At 29.4% G+C, this 25,210-nt stretch overlaps 4 protein-coding genes across 8 annotated transcripts; 2 read left to right on the plus strand and 2 right to left on the minus strand.

Moving 5' to 3' along the window:
• Nucleotides 1-2,024: 2,024 nt before the first annotated feature.
• On the plus strand, nt 2,025-7,149 carry LOC100168844 (alpha-N-acetylgalactosaminidase). Of its 2 annotated transcripts, none has more exons than XM_001944046.5 (10): nt 2,025-2,318; nt 2,395-2,584; nt 2,988-3,162; nt 5,052-5,226; nt 5,290-5,384; nt 5,455-5,616; nt 5,673-5,870; nt 5,975-6,139; nt 6,237-6,318; nt 6,475-7,149. In XM_001944046.5, the coding sequence occupies exons 2-10, from the start codon at nt 2,415-2,417 to the stop codon at nt 6,552-6,554; spliced, it is 1,302 nt and encodes a 433-aa protein (XP_001944081.2). In that variant the 5' UTR covers nt 2,025-2,318; nt 2,395-2,414; the 3' UTR covers nt 6,555-7,149. The 2 variants fall into 2 exon arrangements, with proteins under 2 accessions (XP_001944081.2, XP_008180056.1); XM_008181834.3 differs by having other exon boundaries at nt 2,025-2,306.
• Nucleotides 6,595-10,816, minus strand: LOC100159261 (protein arginine N-methyltransferase 3). 3 transcript variants are annotated; one of them, XM_008181833.3, is made up of 9 exons: nt 10,635-10,815; nt 10,306-10,465; nt 10,132-10,217; nt 9,009-9,142; nt 8,746-8,934; nt 7,982-8,169; nt 7,681-7,907; nt 7,205-7,564; nt 6,601-6,827 (listed from the first exon to the last, which is right to left on the minus strand). In XM_008181833.3, the coding sequence occupies exons 3-9, from the start codon at nt 10,136-10,138 to the stop codon at nt 6,718-6,720; spliced, it is 1,215 nt and encodes a 404-aa protein (XP_008180055.1). In that variant the 5' UTR covers nt 10,139-10,217; nt 10,306-10,465; nt 10,635-10,815; the 3' UTR covers nt 6,601-6,717. The 3 variants fall into 3 exon arrangements, with proteins under 3 accessions (XP_003242468.1, XP_008180055.1, XP_001946880.1); XM_003242420.4 differs by having other exon boundaries at nt 6,595-6,827; nt 10,132-10,465; nt 10,635-10,816; XM_001946845.5 differs by having other exon boundaries at nt 10,132-10,465; nt 10,587-10,816.
• A 283-nt stretch (nt 10,817-11,099) lies between these two features.
• Nucleotides 11,100-16,083, plus strand: Pgam5 (phosphoglycerate mutase family member 5). Of its 2 annotated transcripts, none has more exon segments than NM_001168211.1 (5): nt 11,100-11,728; nt 14,633-14,811; nt 15,274-15,491; nt 15,572-15,702; nt 15,880-16,083. In NM_001168211.1, coding segments are annotated over 5 exon segments (870 nt in total). In that variant the 5' UTR covers nt 11,100-11,534; the 3' UTR covers nt 16,028-16,083.
• Nucleotides 16,084-19,366: 3,283 nt separating this feature from the next.
• LOC100168145 (MPA13 allergen-like) lies at nt 19,367-23,678 on the minus strand. Its single transcript, NM_001162807.2, is given in 3 exon segments — nt 19,367-19,565; nt 20,064-20,347; nt 23,513-23,678. Coding segments are annotated over 3 exon segments (411 nt in total). The 5' UTR covers nt 23,586-23,678; the 3' UTR covers nt 19,367-19,511.
• Nucleotides 23,679-25,210: the final 1,532 nt, after the last annotated feature.

Consider the following 25,210-nt stretch of genomic DNA (forward strand, 5'->3'; position numbering starts at 1 on the left):
AAAATTGAACATCTTTTGTACAATTCTAAATTCTTAAAAGTTAAAAAATAAATAATAATAGATAATAAAGAAAAATAAATAACAGTCCTCATCGTACACAGGCGTCTTAGAATGTCACTAGTATACAGCAATGCAGCTTATGGGTAAGCCATATATTATTATTTATTACACGTGTCAGCAATTCAGCATGTGTAAAATAATACACTGACCCAAAAAAAAGATGCACATATTTTAAGTTGTATCACATAGAATATTAATAAGCTATAAGTATAAAAAATAGTCTTAAGAGTATTAAATAGAGTTATATAATAATCATATTTCGATACTTTAGGTAGGTACTACATATTATTATATATTATATAATATATTCATGAATAAAAATATAAAATAGGTACCTAGTTTTTTATTATAGTTGTTTTAAACACTGATTTTGCAATTATTATAGTTTTTTTTTGAAGTGTTATAATATGTAACTGATGAGCACCTCCCTCCCATAAAAATTCCTGGATACGAAACGGGATTTTGATTATTATTTTAACCTCTTACTTTAAACCAAAAAAGATTAATCAGTTATGATTTCACCAAAAACTTTTCTATGTTATTACGACAACACGGTTTTTGAAAAAATCAACCATTTTGATGTTTTTTTCCATAACTTCCAAGGAAGTTTGACTGAATTTTAAGTACGATCAAATTGAGTATGCAAATTCACACATTTTTAAAAAAAAAATCCAAAAACTAAACTGCACTTATACTAAAAAAAGTTACTTTTTAGACTTAGTTAAAAAAAGTTATTATTACTTTAGTTAATAAATACGTGATTTTGAGTTATCACTATACTTTATTAAAATAATCAATTTAAAAGACTTAAACAGAATAGCTATTAGACTTACAAAATAACAGATGTTTTGCACGATGCTTTGATAGTACTGCACTACTTTATTACACAAACAGCGAGGCACGGTAGGAGCTCGCTTGGACTCAAAACTGTCCACACAGCGAATTCCCTCAGACCATGCAACCGTGTCACTCTGCCTGTTCACATAACAAAATGCTTACATATTATACTACACTATTACTACAACTCTGAACTCATAATGCATATAGCATACGGACAGGGATTCAAAACAATGTATTGTAGTATTGTACAATCACCTAAAAAGTGACTATTTAGGAGTTGAGATCACTGAGTCGGTAAAAAATCTCAATGCATTGTACAATAATCAATGGCGTATGGAATATTCATTTTACTATCGGTTCTCAGTCATAAAACCATTGGGTTATTATATTTTCACTAATATCTTTGTTCCTAATCTTTTAGGGCGGCGTGATAGACGTACAAATAAAAATTTATCTTATATGATAATTCGTCAGTTAGTCATAATCAAGGTGCTATCGGTGCAACGTTAGTTTGACCGTTAACTGTCAAATAGCTCAAAATTCAAGTATCGCTTGCGTGGTATACTATAATTATAGTGTCATACTATATAATATATTATGAAATACTATAAGGTATTTTTTTTTTAAATACCTATGACGAGAAAAAAATAGTATAAATATTAAATAGTATATAGTTAAGATTTGTAATGCTGCTGCAGCTGATCGTCGTTTACTTTTATAGTTTTATAGTTTTATGTCGGTCGAATAATAAAAATAAAGGTTTATCTTTAAATATTTCTATGGCACAACCAGGGTTAAAATTCTGAGGGGATACAGCAGTATAGCCCTTCTAAAAAGAAAACTATTTACATAAAATAAGCTATATCTAAAATGTATAAGGACATTTTTTTAGGGGGCTAAATCGTAGTCAAGGGGGCTAAGCTGCCATAGCTCCCCGCTAGTTGTGACACTGACTACGACCACGAGGCTCTAGCCTCTAACATATTTTTATCTTCTGTAGTTATGGCTTCAATTTTCAATAAGTACGTCGATTTCGAAACATTTTATACAAGTGATTTGTTATGCATGCGCGCGCATGAGCAGTAAGAGTATTACTTTTACATAATGTTTCAAATAAGTGTCTCCCAATCAGTAGGTGACAGACGATAGTACGTTGAAAAAACCGGTCGAATCCGGTAGGACTTGTTTAGTGTGTTATAATAACGAGTATTGTACACATAACACTGTGTCGACCACTCGTCGAAATAAATAATTGTACAGCCATATTGTATTATACTACCTATAATAGTATAATACACAATCGTCGTCAGTCGTCAAAACGAGCCGGACGTCGAGTAATATATTTAGTTGGACGCTTATTACAGCTGTACATTTTTGACGACGACGTGCGACGGTAACCAGGGAACGTGAGTATATCGGTAAGTTTTTTCTTATAAACAAAACAGAAGAAAAAAAACGTCTTCGCTGGATTATATTATGAGTGTTGATATAAAGGTGGAAAGGCGTCTGTCGGGATGATCGTCACCACAATGGTACGATGGACTTGCTGTTTGATCATCATGGTAGTACGAGGGATTGACGGGCTCGATAACGGGCTCGCTCTTACGCCACCGATGGGATGGCTTGCGTGGCAGCGATACAGGTGCATCACGGATTGCGAAATGTACCCCGACGATTGTGTCAAGTTAGTAAGAAATTCGTTAAAACCAGGGTTTATAATATGGGGTATTGGGGTGGTGAATGGGGGTAAACAAGTGGTCCAATTAATAATTAATTGGACATTAGTCAATTTTTTACTTATTAAAAGAAAATTTAAAGCTTATATAGGTTTACCTATTTTATTTACCTATTCATATCAATAGTTTTGAAATATACATGTAATTTTGTAAAAAATGTTCAAAAAAATGGTGATTTTAAGTTCTATGAAAATCTGTATTTTTTTATTTCCTAATATTGTGTGGAATACTTTTTAAATAAATGTTTAAATTTTGGTATTGAATATTCAAAATACCATTTATAGCTTAGATAAAATTCGTATTACTGGTATTTTTCATTTTTTATTAAAAATTGTTATATACACTTTTCAGCGAACAATTGTTCATGAAAGCAGCAGATTTATTAGTTAGCGAAGGCTACTCTGAATTGGGTTATAATTATGTCATCGTTGATGACTGTTGGTTGGCCAAGAACAGATCAGCAGATGGAAAATTACAAGCCGACAAAATAAGATTTCCAAGCGGTATTAAAGCGTTATCAGACTACGTGAGTAATACGATATTCGGTAAAATACTAATCGCAAAATAGAAAATTTGCCACCCAGTAGTAGCCAGTATGTCATATAGGACATTTTAAAATATAATATTAAGGGGTTCGAATAGGACTGATTTTCATGCAAAAAAGATCCACTTTCATTCCAATACACTGAATACTGATCGAAGAATTATTATGCTGTAAGGACTTTAAAAACAATTTAGTAGGATTTCAAACTTTTAAAACAAATGCTGACTTTAAAAGTGTTGTATAAATGGAATAAGTTGTTTATAGGATCTAAAATAAATATATTAAGTTTTAATTCGTTTTCAATATCAAAATTCATAAAATGTTTAATTTAAATATATACCAAAAGCTTGGAAATGTAATAGGTACGAGATTCATAAACTTGATATTACTGGTATTAAAAAAAAGAAAAGATTTACATAATGCTACAATATGAATGTAATAAATCATGACGTATTATTGGTGAGAACAGACGCATGCGTATAATTGACAATTGTCCGCTATACCTAAAAACTGACGAGTGGCAATTTACCTGGATTCAAGTAATACTAGCTACTGCTGTTAATGTTAGCCGTTAGGTATTCTTAAGAATAATTTCTTCTGCACTCAAATTTAATAAGTACTATTTTATATTATAATTAATATCCTATTATCCTAAGTTAAGAACATTTTCGACGCTTTTACACTGACTTTTTTACCATAGTTCAATTTTTCTGCGATATATGAGCATTTTTAAATTGGAATATTTTACATACCTAATTCATACCTTACATACAAATTGAAATATCGTAAAAAAGCCTATGTATAAAACATCAAAAATGTTCTACTTTCTTGATTTTTAATCGAGTAAGTATAGTAATTGAAATGAAAAGTCTGAATTTTGAAAACTCCAAGAATTTGAGTTAAAATAATAAAAATGAAAGTCAGTAATGATGAGTAGGTGGGTAATTTAGCTAGCTTTAAAATAAAATATTAATGAGAGAGATTTGATATCATACCCAAGCGGTATAACCACTTGAATCCATAAAAATGTCGTTGTGAACAGTCCCAAAATGTATAGCTTTTAACTTTTCTCCTAAACAATGATAACTAGAAAGTTGGTTGATAACTCATTAAAAAGGGATTACCAAGTAGATACTAAATGTGGAATTAAAATTTTTTTTTTTTAATTATTTAACTTTTCATAGATAAAAAAAAGTTATTTTTTGATAGATTTTTATTTAGCGAGGTAGATTTCTGAAACTGGAGAACAGATTTTGTTGTTTGGGGTCTTGCTAGATTCACATTGGCTAGGAGAAGGGCAGTGAAGATTTTCAAAACTTTATCTCTAATCGTTAATTCACTTCAAAGCTGTAAAGACTGAAAAAAATCAAAAAATGCCCAATAAAATGTATTTATTTTTTTTTAAATATTCTGTAGTGAATTAACTATTAAAGATAAAGTTCTGAAAATCTTCACTGTACTTCTCTTAACTAATGTGAATCTAACAAGACTCCAAACAACAAAATCCACTCTTCGGTATCGGAGATCTATCTCACAAAATAAAAATGATTTTTTGTGGGGCTGTTCACACTGACATTTTCCAGATTCAAATTGTTATACCGCTTGGATGTGATATAAGTTAATAAATTTCTAAAAATTAAAAATTAAGAAAGTTAACATGCCAATCCCTGACTTGGCAAGTGTTTTTAATTTAAGTTTGATAATAGGTCATTTCACTCTAATATTAAAGCTAATAAACACAAAATTAGTTCTGAACGCAAATGTTAGGCCTAACGCATGTTAGGCGTGGCCACAATATGGGTCAGCAGAAATAAAACAAATAGTGATAAGTGAGTTGACATCCTCTTAATAACTATGACAATTGTCAATAGGTACATTCTAAAGGCCTTAAGTTTGGAATATATGAAGACTGGGGTACAAAAACATGTGCAGGCTATCCTGGAGTATTGGGGCATGAAGAGCTGGATGCTAAAACATTTGCGGAATGGGAAGTTGACTATGTCAAACTAGACGGATGTTATTCAAATGTTAGACACATGGACAAAGGTGAAAAACCATTGAAATAATATAAGTTTATGTTTTAAATTAAATAAGTATCTATTCATTTAGGCTATCCTGAATTCGGGAGGCATTTAAATAGCACTGGAAGACCAATGGTGTATTCTTGTAGCTGGCCAGCTTATCAAGAAGAAAAGGGAATGTTAGTAAGTATCTTAATGTGTACATATTTTACATTATTGTCTATAAATTAAAAACCATAAATTTCACCAAAAGATTGACTATGCATCAATGGCTAAACACTGCAATCTTTGGCGTAACTACGATGATATTGATGACTCATGGGAAAGTATGATCAAAATAGCGGATTATTTTGCACAAAAACAAGAATTTTGGGCAAAATACGCTGGACCTGGACACTGGAATGATCCAGACATGGTAGTTAATTTTTTTTAAACGTTTATATTATATATATAAAACAATTTAATTTTTAGCTTTTGATTGGTAACTTTGGATTAACGTACGATCAAAGTAAAACACAAATGGCCATCTGGGCAATACTGGCTGCTCCATTGCTGATGTCAAACAAATTAGCAGAAGTACAACCACACTTTAAAGACATTTTACAAAACAAAAAAGTTATTGAAGTCAATCAAGACAAACTTGGTATTCAAGGCACTAGAGTGTTTAGGGTAAGTTTCATTCTAAGTTAAATTTTCAATATATATCATTAGTCACAACTAGTTAGTAGACATAAGAGTTAAATGAATAGGTAATTATAAATACATTTTATTAGGACAAGGGTATTGATATTTGGACCAGACCAGTTGAACCTTTCAACGATGGATACTATTCGTATGCAGTAGCATTTGTAAGCCGCCGTGTTGATGGAGCTCCTTATCCATACAATATAACATTAGAAGACTTAGGTCTAAAAAATCCTAATGGCTATTCAATTATTGTAAGTTATAATATATTTTTATTAATTTCTTCTTTAGAACTTTTATTATATTAACTATTAACAGTTTAATAATATGATTGTACTGTATGTTTCTTAGAACCTTTATGGAAAAGAAAAAAGTACAACCTCTTGTATTTTTAATTCAAAAACTCCAATTAAAGTTCGAGTTATTCCTTCAGGTAATAGAACATTATTTTTTAAGTATTCTTAACTTTCTATCTATCATATACAATTAACTGTACTATTTTTATGATAATTCATAAACTTAAATTAAATGCATAAACATGTATTTAGTTAAGTTATTAAATTTATCAATTTTTTTAAAATCTTAACAGGAGTGGTTTTCTTGCGAATGAACATAGAAAATTCAAACACACCATGTACAGATCACAGCAAAAATCAGTTCTTTGTGTAATAAATAAGAATATCCCAAGGAAACAAAAATAAATAATAAGTTTTAGATTTTAAGGTTTATATTTTTAAAATATTATTTACTTAATAACTTATTGCATTAACAAAAAATATGCCCTAGATTTTGATCAATAATATGTTATGTCAATAAAACAAATTACAAATCTCTAAGATACATTATAAGTATAGGTTTTGTTATTTATATTGATTGTGACAACTAAAGATCTTACTTGTTTTATATTTCTGGAACACTGGAATTCTCCAACAAGTAAATCACCTATAAATGTAAATTACAATGTGCATTAGTAATAGTTTCATTGTTTTGAATCATCCAATATCAACCATATTATATTGTAATCATGACCATCATTGTAAGTCAAATAATTACAATTTTTTTTATAAATAATTAGAAATGTTAATTTTTATTGAAAAAAATTATCTTAATAATTAATAATTTTATAATTCTATTATTTGTATGTTATAGTTAATAAATATTTTTTAAACTTATTGCAATGCTATTATTGTTTTAAAAGGTTTAGTATTAATGACAGTTTGACAAATTTGACAATTAAAGATAATTGAACCTCTATTCTTACAAACCAATGCATTAGTTTATAATATTCAACAAACCTCAAATTAAGAACTGAAAATTACCTTCATTCACATCAATTGGATCTGGTAGAAGAAATACTGTTTGTTTCCAATGAGTGGGCGGACAGTTCGGTGCTGTCGATAATATCACAGTGTTGTCATTATCAAATCTTGAATCAAAGTACCCAACTATACTAGTCATTATGCATGTTTTTGTGACATTAAGTTTAAATTCTACTTTAAAATTAGTAGAATTTGTATCACATGTATACATATTAAATGTGCAAAGTTTATATTCGTCAGTAACAATTTGGTCAACTGGTACAATTTCAACTTGTGCTTTATTTAATGTTTCTGTTCTTAAGGATGGCATACGAAAACCATATACATCTGACCAAAATCCCAATATTTCATCATATCTATCTATAATTTGTTAAAAAAAAAATAATAAAGGTAAAAGTAAATTAAAGAACAATTTTAAATATTAATTAATATAAAACAATGATAAATGCTTAAATCTAGTTATAATTTATTCTCACCTGTATCACTCACACCACAGATGAATAGGTTACATTCATTTGGCAACATTATTCCACTTTTATTTAAATACTTGTCACGGGCAAATATCAAACTATCTAACATTGATTCAAATAACAAAAAATATCCCATCCATTCAGAAACAATGGCATCAACTTTTTCTACTGGTAAACTGACATCCTCAATTCTTCCTTTAATTGAGACAATGACATCATCAAAACCGTTTTCTCTGAAAATTGAATGAAATATTCTATGTTGATGTCCATCTAGTTTTATTTCCACAAGAATAATAAAGATTTATACCTAAAATTGTCCGTAGCGTTGTATAGTATATCAGCTTCATCAACAGCAAAAACTTTAGCTGCTTGTGCTTTGGCCATAAACATAGATAGTATTCCACTACCTGTGCCTAAATCTAATACTGTTTTGCCATTAAATGAAGGTATGTTCTGTAATATAGCAGAGCAATAACTTTCTGTTCGTACTTTATCCTAAAAATGATTAATTTATTTATTAAATAGTCATGGCTTGGTAGATTTAAATAGTTTAATAAAAATTATTATTGTTTAAAAAAATTAAGTTTCTACATAAATTTGTATCATGAAACAAATTTATTCATACACTTTAACTGTTCAGGAGAAGTTGTTAGATTTAAAACATTTTTAACTTTTATGCAATTTCTCAAGTTAGTTCGAAGAACAAATCAAAGTTCTTAGTTCTGAATAGTTTAATACAATTGACGCCGCATTTGATTCAACATTTAGGCACTAGTCGCTGTGTGTAAAATTAGTAGAACAGGCTACTACACAATCACAGTAATCTACACAGATGGCTGTGTGTAACTATACAACAATAAATACTTAAAATAACCGATACAAGATTTCATATGTGTACGGATATAGGTTATAGTTGCCTTAATAAAGCCGTACTACAAGATAGGTTTACTACATGTCCACTACATGACACCGACGATGGGTGACCATTTACTCATGTCGACTATGGATTGACATGGGAGTTGGATGTGTTAATTATTGTTGTGCCCTATAAATAGGTAACTAGTTATTTACTTTGAGCATTTCATAATGGATGTCAACAGATGAATATGAACCAAAATAGCCATGATCATCTTCTAAGTTTAAAGTAGATGCTGTGTTAATGGATTCTTCTGGTCGAGCAGACAAAACCTTTGTTAGTGTATCTTTCATTTGAAGCATTTGACTGTATGCGTCAGCAAGTTCTTTCTCTTTTAATTCCAACTGAAAATTTAAAATTTAACAATATTTCATTAAACATTTCTTTAAAAAAAAAATAGAACAGTTATTGTCCTTACTTGTTTTGTAACTGTTTGAATTTTATTTTGTATATGGCTAAAATGTTCAGATGACAAGGTAAACTGATTATTTTCAAAATTAACAGTATAACCAGATTCCGATTCTTTTTCATCTTCAGCTACATCATCAATATCTAAATAATAAAAACAAAACAATTAATAATAAAGATAGCTTTGAAATATACCTAACATATCAAAGATAATAAATATATTTAAAATAAGTTTGAATAATTATTGTTAGAATAACTTAATAGTTATTAGTACTAGGTATACTACCTATATTACTATTGAATCATTATAAATTATAAATATTTTATAATACTTGGCAAAATTTAAAGTAAAACCTATTTGTGTGTATCACGAGTAAGGTGCGGATTTAAATGCAAATTGAATTTTTTTCTGAATGTTTTAAAACATTACTTTTCAAGCACAATAGAATATTATCTGACAAGGGCGGGAAGTTAGCTATTTCAGTTGTGTGCGTCATTTGCTGTACCTAAGTGATTTACTCAAAACCAAAATTTCCTTCCTGCTCATGCCACACATAGCATTTTTTGTTACACTTCTGTTTCTTATAAGTATTACTGGTAATGAAGGCTGAAGGACTCCCTTTATCATACCTACCAATAAATCCAATATTTCCCAAATTTACTTTTTCATGGTCGAAATATCTTTATCTTGGCGTAATAACCATATTAATATGTTTACAATTTCGACTTTTTCTATTTCTATTTATATAATTTATTTTCTATTTATATTTAGTGTTCAATTAGTGCAATTACTTATATTAAAATAATTCCTGTTGATACTTGTTTCTTTATTATATAATATATTATTATATATACAATGTTTTTTCTGAAGTTTATTCCATTAATTTCAGTGTATTTCGATGTTGATCCATAATTTTCCTTATTTATTGATTGTGTTGGTGACAGATTTTATATTGGAATAATTTAAATTGTAGTTATAGATTCAGTTTTCTGGTTAAATATATATTATCATTGATTATAAACACTAATATTGAATAATGATAAACCTAAATTGTACCTAATGAACTAGTCTTGTCATGAATCCATCAATAGATTTAATAATTTAATTTTATATTAAAAGTAATTTATCTTACCAATCATTAGCCAAGGATCATCTTTTAAAACTGGTGTTAAATATTTATCATCATTCCAAGGCTCAGCATCATCCTCAAACAGCGTACTAGGATTAAAATGTTCATCTTCTTGTATCTGAGTTCTTGTGTAGTTGATGCATTTTATATACGAATAAAAATCCATGGTATACTTACGTTTTGCCAACGGTAAATCAAAATTATGGTCCTTAGCACAGTGAACTATTGCTTCTGCTACATCATCATACAAAAGTTCACAAAATAGACATTTTACACTATCTGGTCCACTTTCCACCCAGTCACCGAAACTGTGGTCGGAATCTGAATCTACAGACATCTATAAATTAAATAGTGAAATTTGCTTTAAATATAATCAAACACGACGATTTTAACACAATAATGAAGTTAATGTGTATAGGCGTACAGCATTTATCATTTATAAATATAAAACTACCTACGGGATAATTAATTTCAAAGAAGTTATCGTTCAGCTGAATATAACTTACGACTGTAGGGTCATCGATGATATATCTAGATAGTAGAAAGTGGATGGGATTATTGTTGTTGTTGCAAATCCACGACTCACGATTCACGAATGGCGAATTTGGATCAAAGTTTTAAAACACTTCGAACGCGAAATTCAAAAGTTGAAAACATGTTTTTATCGGATATTCGGATAACAAATGAACAAACCTAACCTTGATTAAGTGTTGGAGTGGTGATAACAGACAGCCGAAAAAAGATAAGACGGAGTCGCGAACCCGGGTCAGAGTTTAAAATATACCGTGGTCGTGGTATGAAGAGTTGTTTTCGGAGTTGATTGTGGTTAATGGGATAATGGATTGTGGACACTACTCCAAAATATTGTTTATTTATGATCTAAGCCATGAGTCATTTCGGTTATCGCCTAATCTATAGCCCATAATAATATATTCTCGTATATACCTTATATAGTTATATATACTTGACGTCTATGCTATAGCCATATTGTTCTGTGCTATAGTCGTACTGCCCGTAGACCGTAGTTGAGTAGTTCCGCGTCCTCGGACGTTCGCGTTTGTCTATGCTATTAAATTATTTAATATGCCAATATAATATTCAATATGGCATTATAATATTATATCTATATTTTGTGGTGATTAGTTCTTACTATATTATTCACTACTCAGTATTCAGCACTCGGTGTCTTACTATCGTAGTATCGTCTGTCATTAGTCATTAATCATTATTATTCACTATACAGTATAATACTCTATTATAACTAGTTATAATGTTTCTGGCTATATATAATTAGTGGGCATCGTTCGTGCTTGTGTTGTCGTGCAATAGGTCCTTATTTGGACGACCTGTTTAGAATACCTCTGTGGTGATACGTATTTTTGTACACATTTATCATTGCAAATCACATGGCGAAATACTTCAACAGACATTTCCTAAAAACGTTAGCGCTGTCCACTGGTGTTGGAGCCGTTAGTGGTTACGCAGTGTACTCTTACCTTGGATCCAACGATACCGAAGTCCAGGTGCAGAATGGAATAGAACAGAGGTACTACAAAATATTCGAGAACAAGGAAACCAAATGGGATTCTAACTGGGACAAGTAAGTGTGTCGGTCTGCTTGTGTTGTAGTGCGTAGACGGTTTTGTGTCTAATATTTATACAATAAAGTTTTAATGTCTTCTCGTGTGTTCACTGCGAACAACATCTGTCGCTTCGCCTAAATATCCAATATAACATTAATGTTCTACTGTGACAGGAGTGTGTTTTTAACGTTTTTTTTCAGGTGTTAACTCGACTTCATTAAAATATTTACTATTCCTGTCCATCAGTCTTGCTCGTACATAAAATATTACACTGCTACCGTCGCTACACTGCCGCACAATGGAAACATCAACAAAACGATCTGGCCGCCAGCCTTCAGCAAAAACGAAAAAAGAAAACATCCAAGTCATTGTGAGATGCAGACCGATGAGTTCCAAAGAAGTTTCCAATGGATATACTGGGGTTGTGAAAATATCCAAAGAAGAAAATTCTGTCGCTGTTTCGGTTCCCAAAAATGATGGTTCTGAATATAAACAGTTTACGTTTGATTCTGTTTTTGATTGGAACTCTACTCAAGAAGAGCTGTACAAGAAAATGGTCCATCCACTCATTGAATCTATTTTAAATGGATTTAACGCTACTATTTTTGCTTATGGACAGACTGGAACTGGTAAAACATTTACAATGGAAGGAATCCGAGATGATAAACTGCCTTTATCTGAGCAAGAAAACCGCGGAATAATACCTAGAACTTTTGAACAGATTTTTCAAACTATTGAACAATCAAATAATAAACAATATTTAGTGTTTTCTTCATACTTGGAAATATATCAGGAAGAAATTCATGATTTGTTAGAAGCAAAATCTAAAGGAAAGTGTGACCTTCGTGAAGACAAAGATGTCGGTGTTTATGTTAATAATTTAAACAAATATATTTGCAAAAACGTCCAAGAAATCTTAAAAGTCATGCAAGAAGGAAACAAAAACCGAACGATTGGTGCTACTGACATGAATGAACATAGTTCTAGAAGTCATGCTATTTTTACGGTCACTGTCGAAATAAAAAGTTCTACTGAACGTATTAGGGTTGGGAAATTGAATCTCGTTGATTTAGCCGGTAGTGAAAGACAGAGTAAGAGTGGAGCCACTGGTCAAAGGCTCAAAGAAGCTGGGAAAATAAATCTTTCACTATCTACTTTAGGTAATGTTATACATGCACTTATAGAAGAAAATTCCTCGCACATACCGTACAGAGATTCGAAACTCACTCGATTATTACAAGATTCATTGGGAGGTAATTCAAAAACATTGATGATAGCTAATATCGGTCCAGCCAGTTATAACTGGGATGAAACACTCACAACTTTACGCTATGCTAACAGAGCAAAAAATATTCATAATGCACCACGTGTTAATGAAGATCCGAAGGATGCTTTGATTAGACAATATCAGGATGAAATATCAAAGTTACGCAACATTTTAAATGAAAAATCATCTAAAAAAGTTACAACTAAAAAAGGAAAACACGAGGAAAAAAATTACGATGTGGAAAATCTTCAAGAACATACAAAGTTTTTAGAAAAACAACAACAAGATTTAAATGAAAAACGTAACAATATATTAGAAAACAAAGATAATTTATCAACAGATGATCAAAATAGAATGTTGTACGATATAGAATTAGAAAAGGCTAAAGTAGCTGAAGAAATGGATTTTATGGCTTCATTGATAACTCGTATCCAATCCATGGAAAGCAGTTTGTTGAGAGGAGGAAAGTCTATTACGGATCATTTATATGAACAACAAAGTCAAATTGATAAACGTAATAAAGAAATTCAAGAAGAAATAAAAATGGAACAGGAGCTAGCCAAAAATTTAGAAGAAATTGCTGGTTATACTGAGTCAATTAGGGAAACCTATTCAACATTGCTAGAAGAAGTAGAATCCAAACAAGCTAAATTCGACAAATTAATGCTTCTTTATCAAAGTCTTAAAGGAGAATTAAAAGTTAAAGAGGATGAATATTCAAATCAACGAAGAGACATTGAATCTAATCAAGAAGCAATGACTCGTCAATTAAAACTTGGTAATATAATAATGTCAAATTTTATACCTCAAGATGAACTTCAAAGTGTCAAGGATAGATTGTATTATGATGATGATACCAATGAATGGCGCATGGTCAGTAATCAATTAGAAGGTCATACACGTGGCTGCATTAATGGTGTGATTAATGCAAGAAGGAATGAGAATTTAATAACATTAAATTTACTTACACTTGAACATAAATTGGAAGAGTATAAGAAACCAGAAATTTCACCTTCATTATTATCAATGCTTGATGAAGCATTAAAAGTTGAGGACGATTTGCAGGTTGATGCATCGATTGCAGAACGGCCAAAAAGCGTACGAAGTGCTGTTGGACCAAAGATTAAACCCGCTTCAAATAAAAACTACCCAAGAGCACGAGGCTTGATACCAAAATAAAAATATTTGCTGGACGCTTGAATTTGTGCACCAAATAAATATGTTGTTAATTTTATAATATTTAAATACTAACAACTACTATCAAATAAGACTGCATTGTTAAATTTATATTCTGCTCACTGATATTGTGTAATAAGTACCTAACACGTATAGGTATATTTATTTATGTTATGCTTTTGTATGTTCTTTAACATTCCTAGTCACTTATAAGAAAAATTAATTTAATTTTGTTTCCTATTTTCTATTATTAATATTTTGCTTTACAATCTCAATTGTTTTTTAATTGCTTCTTGCAAAATAAGTCCTAATCAAAACTAACATAGTCATATTGTCTAGTCTTTCAGCACAATGAATGACACTAATAAATTATATTTCATATTATCTATTTATTATTTGTTGTTTATTTATTCTTAACCTTTTCTTTTACCACATGTAAATATGTTTGAATATGTTTGTCAACATATAAATTTTCCAGGCGACAATCTAAGAGTCTAGTAAAGCCAGTTGATTCCAATAAATCAGATCTTCAAGATAAGTATGATAAGAAAATTGAAAGCCAAAAATCTCGTGCAACAAGGCACATTTTTCTTATTAGACATGGGCAGTACAACCTATCTGGAGAGACTGATGGAGATAGGAAGTTGACTGAACTAGGTATGTATCTAATATCCATGAATAATAACAAAAATTTGTTCCCAAAGAGAACAATGGACTATGAACATACATTTAAACACACAATTTGATAATAAGTAACTTGATAAAATTATTTGTTTCAATAGGAAAATTTTAAATACCTGATAAAGATCCTTCAATTTATTTAAAATGGATAAGTACCATAAGTGTAAATAATATTTTAATTTTTTTAAATAATATTCACAAATGAAAATACATAACATATTATGATCGCCTACCTTTTATTCAGTATTAAATCAATAACCATTGTACAAAATTTATGATGTTACTCTTAAAACATACACACATATAAATATACTTATAAATATTTAAATAACTATGTTTTTGATATTTTATTTATTTATTATATTCTAATAGACTAATTTATTTATTATACTTTTTTAAAATTAATTTGCTTATTATTAAATAATAATTTCCTTGCAGGGAGAAAACAAGCTCTATTCACTGGTGAGCGGTTAAGTATATTAGATTTTCCATGGACAACAATTACACAGTCAACATTGACTCGAGCAATGGAAACTTGTTCAATAATCCAAACGCAATTGCCTGCAAATATACCACTGACATCATCTGATTTATTAACTGAAGGAGCACCAATACAACCAGATCCGCCAAGCAAACACTGGAAACCTGAGTTATATGTAAACAGAAAATAAATAAATATTTACTTCTTATATAAATATATAATAAACCTACATAATTTTATTATGATGTTTAGCAGTTTTTTAGGGATGGAGCTCGTATAGAAGCAGCTTTTCGAAAGTTCATTCATAGAGCGCCACCTGACCAAAAAGAAGACTCTTATGAATTAATAGTTTGCCATGCAAATGTTATAAGATATTTTGTTATGAGGTAATTATAATAATATATAAGCATCCAACCCTTGATTTTGTTTATGATAAAAACGGGAAATCCCAGTTATCCGTAACAAAAAAACCTATGATTTTGCTTAAAAATAATTTTTTGCCACTTAAAAATATATTTAGTATCCTCTTGACTTAAATTAATTTTTGTGTTATTTTGTTGTAGAGCATTGCAGTTGAATCCAGAGGCATGGTTACGTTTGAGTTTAGATCATGCAAGTATTACGTGGCTTAGTATTTATCCCAATGGAAGAGTATCCTTAAGATGTTACAGTAATTCTGGGTACATGCCACCAGAAGCTATTTCTCGTTAAATAATATTTACAAGTTATCTATTTATTATCAAATAAATTTTAATTACTGAACCCTATACACATTTTAATCATTATCTATTTTAGTTAAGCACAAAACAATTTTTTGCACGCCTATATTGAAAGTTTAATTTGTGATACTGGTTAAAGCGTTAGAAAATAATCTTTTTAAAGTAAATGTTGTTTCCTTCCAGAAAATTTGGAAATCTGTCATAAAACTATCTAAATCTGATTAATGTAAGAGGACGCTACACCTACATGTGTTCTCTGTTTTACAAATTAAAAACATACTAGAAACTGTTTTGCACGGGAATAAACCGAGAAGATTACGGTCATACTAAGAAACAAAATTTTCACCACATCCTCAGATTGATACATTTCTGTTATCAAATACTAGCTGTTAGATAGTTTATACTCATGCTGTTCTATGAAATATTTTTGCAACTATAAATCTTTGTCCTAAAAACAAGAACACAATGTTAAAAATAAAAAATATTCTCATTCATGAAGCAATGAAAATGGAGATATAAAATTTTTTTTTTAGTTTTTCACAATATTAAATGTATTAACCATGTATTATTTCCGATGAAAGGTTAAGAATCTCCTCTAATGTCAACTTTATCTTTACTTATACTCTGTTCAAAATAAGAAACTTAGTTGGCAGCCAACTTGTGCGCACAGACATGGCAATACTACACGACAGATATATAGATGGGTGATAAAGTGGTTAAGTGATATTACCTGACTGCCGCCGACTGTGTTTCTTATTTTGAACAGAGTATATTAATAATGTTTTTGTTATAATTAGAATTTGAGACTGATTTTGGACATTTTAGACAAAAAAAAAACTATTATATTATGTAGTAATATAGTAGTAGTAATAAATATATTATAAATAAACTATAACTAAATTAATTAAAACATATAAAATTATGTTTTAGTACCTATTGATACATTAAAAAATACCAGTATTATAATATAATTGACTGCAAAAGTCTACTATCTATACACACTTAAGATTACAACAAGTAAGTAGAATACGTTATGAATGTTTGTCAGTTTGAGGGGACAATAAAAGGGTTGTGCTTGTTAGGGGTAAACTTTCTGCTGTTTTACATTTATTAATTAGCTATGAATGTAATTTTTTTGTTTCCATCAAAGTAGGTACCTTTACTATTTATTTTCTAAGTCAAACACTGTACAAGACCAATAAAAAATACTGTAACATTCTTTTATTTATAACTTATAAAAATAGTAAAACAGTAAGCGAAAATAAAACGTTATATAACAATAAATATAACGTTTTATAATAACGTTATATTATAACATTTTCATAATAAATTATTAGCTACGTATTATGTTACAATGATATTATAATATAATAAATATTGATATTTATTATTTATAGAGGATTTCAGCAATAATTCCACTAATCTGAGTAATCTCTAATGGCATTCCATGGTTTATTAAATTTTAAATTTGTGTCTGGTTGATGGTTATATTGTGTTGCCGTGTTGGTATATTTAAGGAATTATTATGATTTATCGGAATAATAGTTTAAGATTATAATTCAAAGAACAAAAATAGTATTAACAACTTACTAAAATTATGAGTAAAATATTAAAATACCTCATGTTATTCCACGTGGAACAACGTTATTTTTATTTATTGATAAATCTATTATCTAGTGAATAGTACCTATCTACAATATTATATTGATTCCGACGCGCGACGCGCAAAGGTGTGCGTGATTTTAATTTTTAACGTTTTGCCATTTTGGATTATTTCATATTTACTGTTTCACGACTCGCGAGTGTGAGTGATTTTAGTTTTTATACGTCAATAATCGATTTGCAAAATGCCAAGAACGAAACTAACCCAATTGGTCGTATGTTCTTTCAATATAATTTAAATACAAACGGAAGTACCTGTTAAGTTCCAAATTGTAAGAATCCTGTGAGAACAGGCAATCATTCTTATTTATAAATAAGAATTGTAAAATGTAATACTAGATTATGTTATAATTTTCAATAGTATTAAATACTTAGGTAAATGTAAAAATGAATAACGTTTTAATTGTATATAACGTTAAACGGAATTTTTTTTCAAATTCGAGCCCTGCAGCCTTGTACCTACTATTGTAGATTTTGTTATCTAATAATCAATGAAATAGTGATGACTATTGGACAATTGCCATTGACTGGATCCTTTTTTACAGAATTATTGTTTTTTACATATATTATAGTAATATAGTTGTTCTTAGTTGTCACCTCACACACCTATCTACCTACAACAAGATAAGTTATAACACCAAATAACTAATAAGAAACAATAAGGAAATAAATAATAGTAGGTAGGTATTAGGTACGAGCTAAAATCAAAATGAAAATATTGCTAATGAATTAAGATAATAATATTATGGATTTCAGTGCACTATATTTTGTATTCTCTCTAACCCTTACGCAACAGAACATTTTCGATATTTTACTGAACCAATCATATGAATTGTTTTGTTATTTGTTATCTTAAAGTTTAGAGTTAATTGACCTATTATCGAACTGAGAGTTAAGTTAAGTAAGTACCTACATATGTTTTTAGGTTGAGCTTTTTTTTTATAACATTTTGATTTTTCTGAGAATTCCTAAATTGTATTATTTTACATAGGTATTCATAACTTGTATAACGATTGAAATATCGTAAGACAAACAGATCATAATATTTTAAACTAAAAGTTAATTAATAATTTACTTTTTATACTAAAGCTAACAACACAAGGTTGGTTCTGCTGAATGCAAATTTGTCATATTGCACAATATGTTTAAACCTAACCAGTAACCAAATATGTTTAATTTACAACAGCTGTAGTTGTTTAAGCTGGTGTGGTTTTAGCGTGTCGAATAAGAATTTGGTGACTTGTCTTATGGTTTGTAATAAAGTTACGGTCTGTCTAGAGTGACATGTCTATATTATGTAAAATAGGTACTAAAATTATTTTTTCTTTTGCAAAATACGAAACTAAAAATAAACTGAGATATTAGTTTAGTTTAATAATTCATAAATACTAAAAGGCAATAAAGACAATCCCATTTTAAAACACATTTGTGAAAAAATGTTGGCGACAAACATTTTTATTCATAATTAAAAAATATTTTGATGTTCGACGGCGCTTAGGATAGGCAATTATGAGGCATCCGCATTCAAAGGAATGAATATCATTAATATCTATGACAAAATTGAAAACACTGAATAGGTATATACGATCCGACGATCGTAGACAAGAGTCTAGAATTAATATAAGTAGGTATAATCCATATTTTAATCATAATATAGTAAACGTATTATTGTGTATTTTATATTTATATATTACAGAATGCCACGTTTCAGATTGGTTGATAAAAACCTGAATAATATACAAGTATACAATATTATATAAAGGTAGGTACTGCAGTGTTTCAGTAGTAATACGTTAAATGTTGTAATGCTGTGTTTATTTGACTGGTTTGTAAATCCTTGTGCAAGTGACACCATCGGCGGTCAATGTCTAAAAAAATACATATTAGCACATAGTTTTTAGCATATATATAGGTAATTTAATATATCATGTTACATGTATATAATAATATTGATTCAATGTATTTTCAAGTAAGAAGATGATTTGCAAATTATGTAATACTAATTGTAATTGTGTTAATACTTTTTTTAGACATTAAGAAAAATATAGGGGAAAACGGAAATGTTTACAAAAACTAGTTTTAGAGAAAATCAATTTATTTTTTTTGCTGTATTTAATAAATAAATAACAATAGATAAATTTGAATCTATTTTCATAAAATGTTTATACATGATGTAATTTTCTAATTATTTTGACAATTGTTGAGCTATTTATAAACAATTTAAATTTAATTTTTTTGTTGTGGCAAAATTGTTGTGGCTTTAATTTGTTACTCCAGGGTGTAAAATGTCTAGGCAAAATACAGGGCAATATTCATGAGGGGAGGGGTGTTTATTTTATAAAATGGTTCATTAAAATAACTATTACCATTTTCAGTTGATCGGGTTCGAATTCTCTGATTATCGTTGTCTCTTTCCTGTTACTAGAACCTTTTTGGACGTGCACCAGCTTGTTGCCTTTCTGGGTGATGATCGACCTAACTTTATGGGCGTCTAATGTCTCTTCAACGAATTCTTCGTTAAGGTTGAACTCAATCGACGTGTTTCTGATCATCGTGTTGCACGTCAACACGTGTTTACCGTCCGGGTTTTTGGTCAATTCCACCACCGGAGACATAACTTTTCCCAATGTGCGCATCACCTCTATGACGCCTGCAGAAAATGCGAGTAGAATCATTTACTTATGGTAATTTAAAAGCTGACAAACGACAACTATAATAATATACTTATATAGGTAACAGCAGTTTTTTTTTTGTTTTCGTCTCATTCTTACTGGAAATTTACACGTTTTACTTAGCAAATAGTATTAGTTACATTCCTAGTTTATACATAGTATATATACCTACCTACGCCATAACATGGGTGGAAATAGCGTATGAGATTTGGGGGGCCTTAAAGCCCCCCCCCCCTATTTGTGCATATTGCTATATAATATGATAGTTGTACTAATAAGCAGTATAATATTAATACTGACCTAATTTTTAGTATAGAATATTATTGATTCTAGTGGCAATGCGACATACATACCAAAACGAATTAAATAAAAATAGTTAATGGTGGACGGAGGTCCTTATTTGTATATCGATGAAATAAAATATATCGAATTCAAATTATGGATTTGTTTATTCGTTCTATAGTAATATTGAGCTCGGTCGTCATAAAATATAAGCTCTCGTGCACGGCGTATAAAAAATAAAAATATATAGATGGTACATTATACATAGTAGGTAGGTACCTACATACAATAATAATATGATGCAGTAGCAGTGTTGTTCAAATTCCTTTAATATAGGAATCTGTTCAATTCCTCATTCCTTTAATATAAATAGGAATTCGTTCAGTTCCTCGTTCATTTAATGTCAAAAAGAACTCGTCCAATTCCTAGTTCCTATGTAAAAGGAACTCATTCTTTTCCTCGTTCCTCGTGGTCCATGAGTTATTAGTTATTATAATTTTATTAGTTTTTATTACTAATCAAAACACAGTCATATGTGAATAAAAAATTGGCAGCTTTGTCTATAATTTTTTTAATAGATTAATAACGTAATAAGTAAACAAAAATACAAAATGTTATTCCCAAATGTTTTTTTACACTTTCCCGAGCAGAACAAAAGAATTATAATATTTACGTTCCTATTCCTAAAAATAAGGAATTAATTCACGTTCCTATTCCTTTAAAAAATAATGTAATTTATTCCTTCATTCGTTCCTCTAAAAAAGAATCAATTCCAGGAATCGTTCCTTAACAACACTGTGCAATAGCGTGTAGAACATTTATTGTGTGTAAGGCCTAATGCATTTTTATTTTTACTACCACCACCACCACTACTTTTATAAGTACAAACTGTACAATTTACAAGTCGCCAATATTCCCAACGGTTTGTTATTATTTAACATTTAATTCTCTATTATGATTTATGACTGCAAGTCTATTTTATATTATTCGCATGGCCTCACATCAGTACATGTCACCATCCACCCATTTATGTTGAGGCACAGGCCTCAAAAAACGCCACGCCTCTGATATGATGTATACATTATTATAATATTGAACTGCTGTGTGAATAATGGAATATTTGTTCGACTTAAAATCCACACATTATAATGTGTATAATATTCGTTATTTATCACCTCATTTCGCATAATGTGGATCAACACTGGCGTAGCACATAGTATAATATCGTAGGTAATAATTATAAATTGTATTAATAATGTGTTTGTTGCTTTTAGTACCTACCTATATATTATATAATATTATCACTTATTATCTCAAACAATATGTTGTTGTTGCAGATGTCCGGTGCGAAAGTACGGACACGGACGCGGACGAGCGGCGTGTCTAAAGGTCGAAGAAACGCTTATTATAATTTATAATACAAATTACAATATTACCTATATAGACTATAGAGTATAGACGTAACTACTTTTTATATTACCAACGAGGGACCTATAATTTATACGCAAGAATCTAGGTGAACGATGTTTGATACAGAAGTACAACATGCCACATAGCGCTAATAAATACCTACAAACCTACAGGAGGTAGTACTAGGATTTAAATAAAAATTGCACATAAAACGTGTTAATTGTTAAATGTAATTTAACCCTATGATATCATATTCGTGTTAATTACGGTAAGTTAGTACTGTCGAAGCATTCAATTACATAGCAATAACTTTCGTACCGATCCGAACAATAAGTAATAATATTATATTGTACTAAAGATCCAAGTCTAATTATGTCCGATATCACTGTTATTAAATTTATTATGTTAACGTACTTGCCTACCTGTTTATTTTTTAATAATTTAATAATTAATATAGTAAATTGTTCTAAATTGGATAACATACTCGGGGCCCACCGTAAAATTCTTATTATATGGATGTTACATATACCTATTAATAAATATGGTTATTAAATATTTATCAATGTAAAAATACTAAACAGCTATATATTATTGTGGTCATAAATTATATTTAGTGTTTACATTTCTTAAATCAAAATGTATTGTGTCAAAATGTTTGTTCTTTGATTGTGTATATACCAATTTATTGTTGAATACAATTAAGATTAGATTAATAGTATAATATTATATTATATATATTGAAGCACTAAAATGTCAAAAATATATTGCTAATAAAAAATTTAATTTAAATTGTATAAAACCTTCTGATCAACATTATATTTTACACTAATTTTCAAAGACGATTCGAATCAATTTGGAAATTTAAAATTCACGACAACCCATATAATATAATACAATCAATTCGTATTGATAAATTTGTGTCTACAACGAAACTTAAATCCAAATTTTATTGACACGAAAAGGAGTCAATTTTGATTTACGACTCCATTATGGAGCAAAGTATTTTGAGGCTAATAGCAATCAATTGTTTTTATGAACTGCGTATTACTACAGTTATTAAATTATGTCATTTATCAATGTTGAAATGTACCTACCTACATATAAAATTGAGTTAATACAATACATTTGAAATGATAGACAATCACTATGATATGAATATGGTAATTATTGGTATATGTGCTGCTCAAATTATTTATTTGAATAATAGTATGAACTTTTAAGTATTATAGAATATTATTTAATAACCAAACAAACCATGTTTATTGAGCTTCTTTAAATCTATAGTTATCAGAAATGGGTAATTTTGTGTTATTAATTTAATTATTTTCAATAGTGAATAGACTGTAAGTGTGTACATACTAATTTTCTTTTAGTTTAAAAATTCTATATAATATAAATAGAATAGAATAAAAGTAGGTAGGTAGGTATATTATTATAGATTAATAACTTACCCAGAGCTTTACAGAATTCGTCAAAATTTTCGCTGGTTTCAAGCTTGAACTTTTGATCGAAAATCAGTGACATTCTTTATTATTTGGTTCTACTGACTGGCGACTGAAATACAATATTATAAAACTGGTTCAATTTTTCTTTCCGGCGGTCAGACGATTACTGCACAAGCGTGTAAAGGTACCGCGTGAATTTATAGTCTACAGCTAACAAGCACTTATTTATGTTCAATTCGTGTCTGATCGGGGGATTTTATGTATTCAGTAAAGGAACGTGAGAAATATTATATGTATTTTACGATAATCTTATTTTTTTAATAACGCATTTATCTATAAAATATCAATAAGGTGATTACATAAAATAATAGCATAATATATAGGTACATTCTTGAATGCGTTTGCGTTTATAAAATATATAAATCAATTGAACCGATTTAAATTATTATTATCAAAGTACACAACTTTAATCGTAATAGTAAAACGGACGACTGTCATGTAATATATGGATGACAAATTTGAATGTTGAAAATTTTAAATTTCGGAAAAATGCAAAACAATATTTTTTTATTTGAATCATTATACTCTGAATTTAGAAAAATATTTATATTATACTAAAAATTATTTGGTTTAATATATTTTTTTAAATTTTAATAAAATAATTAACAATATTATGTAGGTACCTATATTATTTCTCAAAATCCAAATACAATATGAAAATATATAAAATATGAGACGATGTAAAATTTTTTTCATTCTGTCTGGCATGACGTGCAAGGGAATTTTCAAACGTCTCAATTTTTTTGTTTTATTTATTTTTAACTAATCGTTATTGACTCATTAAAGGATGTCACGTCTTCGACCCCCGCCAAATCGTCATCGTGATTGGTTTTTAATTTACGGTTTATTTATTCCTGGTGTCATATTGTTAATAATATAATATAAAATGTTAAAAACCAATATTAACTCTCCACCCCCAACTCAAACGTAGTTTTTAGGAGGTAGATATACCATAATATATGCTATAACTTATAAGGACAAAACTACATACGGTAATGCATTGTATGCCTATTATTAATAAATAGTTATTAAGTCCCGAAAAAAAATTTATAATAATAACAGGGGCGCCATTTCAGTTTTTTTTTAAGGTGTGCAAACAATTAAAGAGGCCAATTTTTTACCACCTCCAGGCCAATCGTTAAAAAAACGTTTCTAGTGTTTTCAGTTTTTCATTACAGATTCATTACAGTATCAAAAACATACTTAATAAAAACATATTTTTATAGTTAACACATTACATTTTACCGTTCATACATTCTGTGTATATACTGTTAATAGTGTATAGTAAAGATATTTTTAGATAAAATAGATGCATATTATTATTATTATGTCTTTTGTCTATCAGTAACCAGGGGTGGACTGGCCCAGGGTGCTATACACCAAGTAGCACCCCGGGCCCCCGTTTGTATTTATGATCCGGGCCCCCGATTACCACAGTCGGTATACGGTATTATACAAAATAAAAATAAAATAACACATTTCAACATCTCTACAAATAAACAACATGTTATTCTTAATTTTTTTTTTATATTTACTTATAAAACTAACGGCTCTTTCCTAATTTAGTAGGTTTGAAAAAAAATTACGGGCCCCTAATTAATTTTGCACCTCCGGGCCAAAATAGCCAGTCAGCCCCTGTCAGTA

The sequence above is a fragment of the Acyrthosiphon pisum genome, chromosome A1 (genome assembly GCF_005508785.2).
Source record: "Acyrthosiphon pisum isolate AL4f chromosome A1, pea_aphid_22Mar2018_4r6ur, whole genome shotgun sequence".
NCBI lineage: Eukaryota > Metazoa > Arthropoda > Insecta > Hemiptera > Aphididae > Acyrthosiphon > Acyrthosiphon pisum.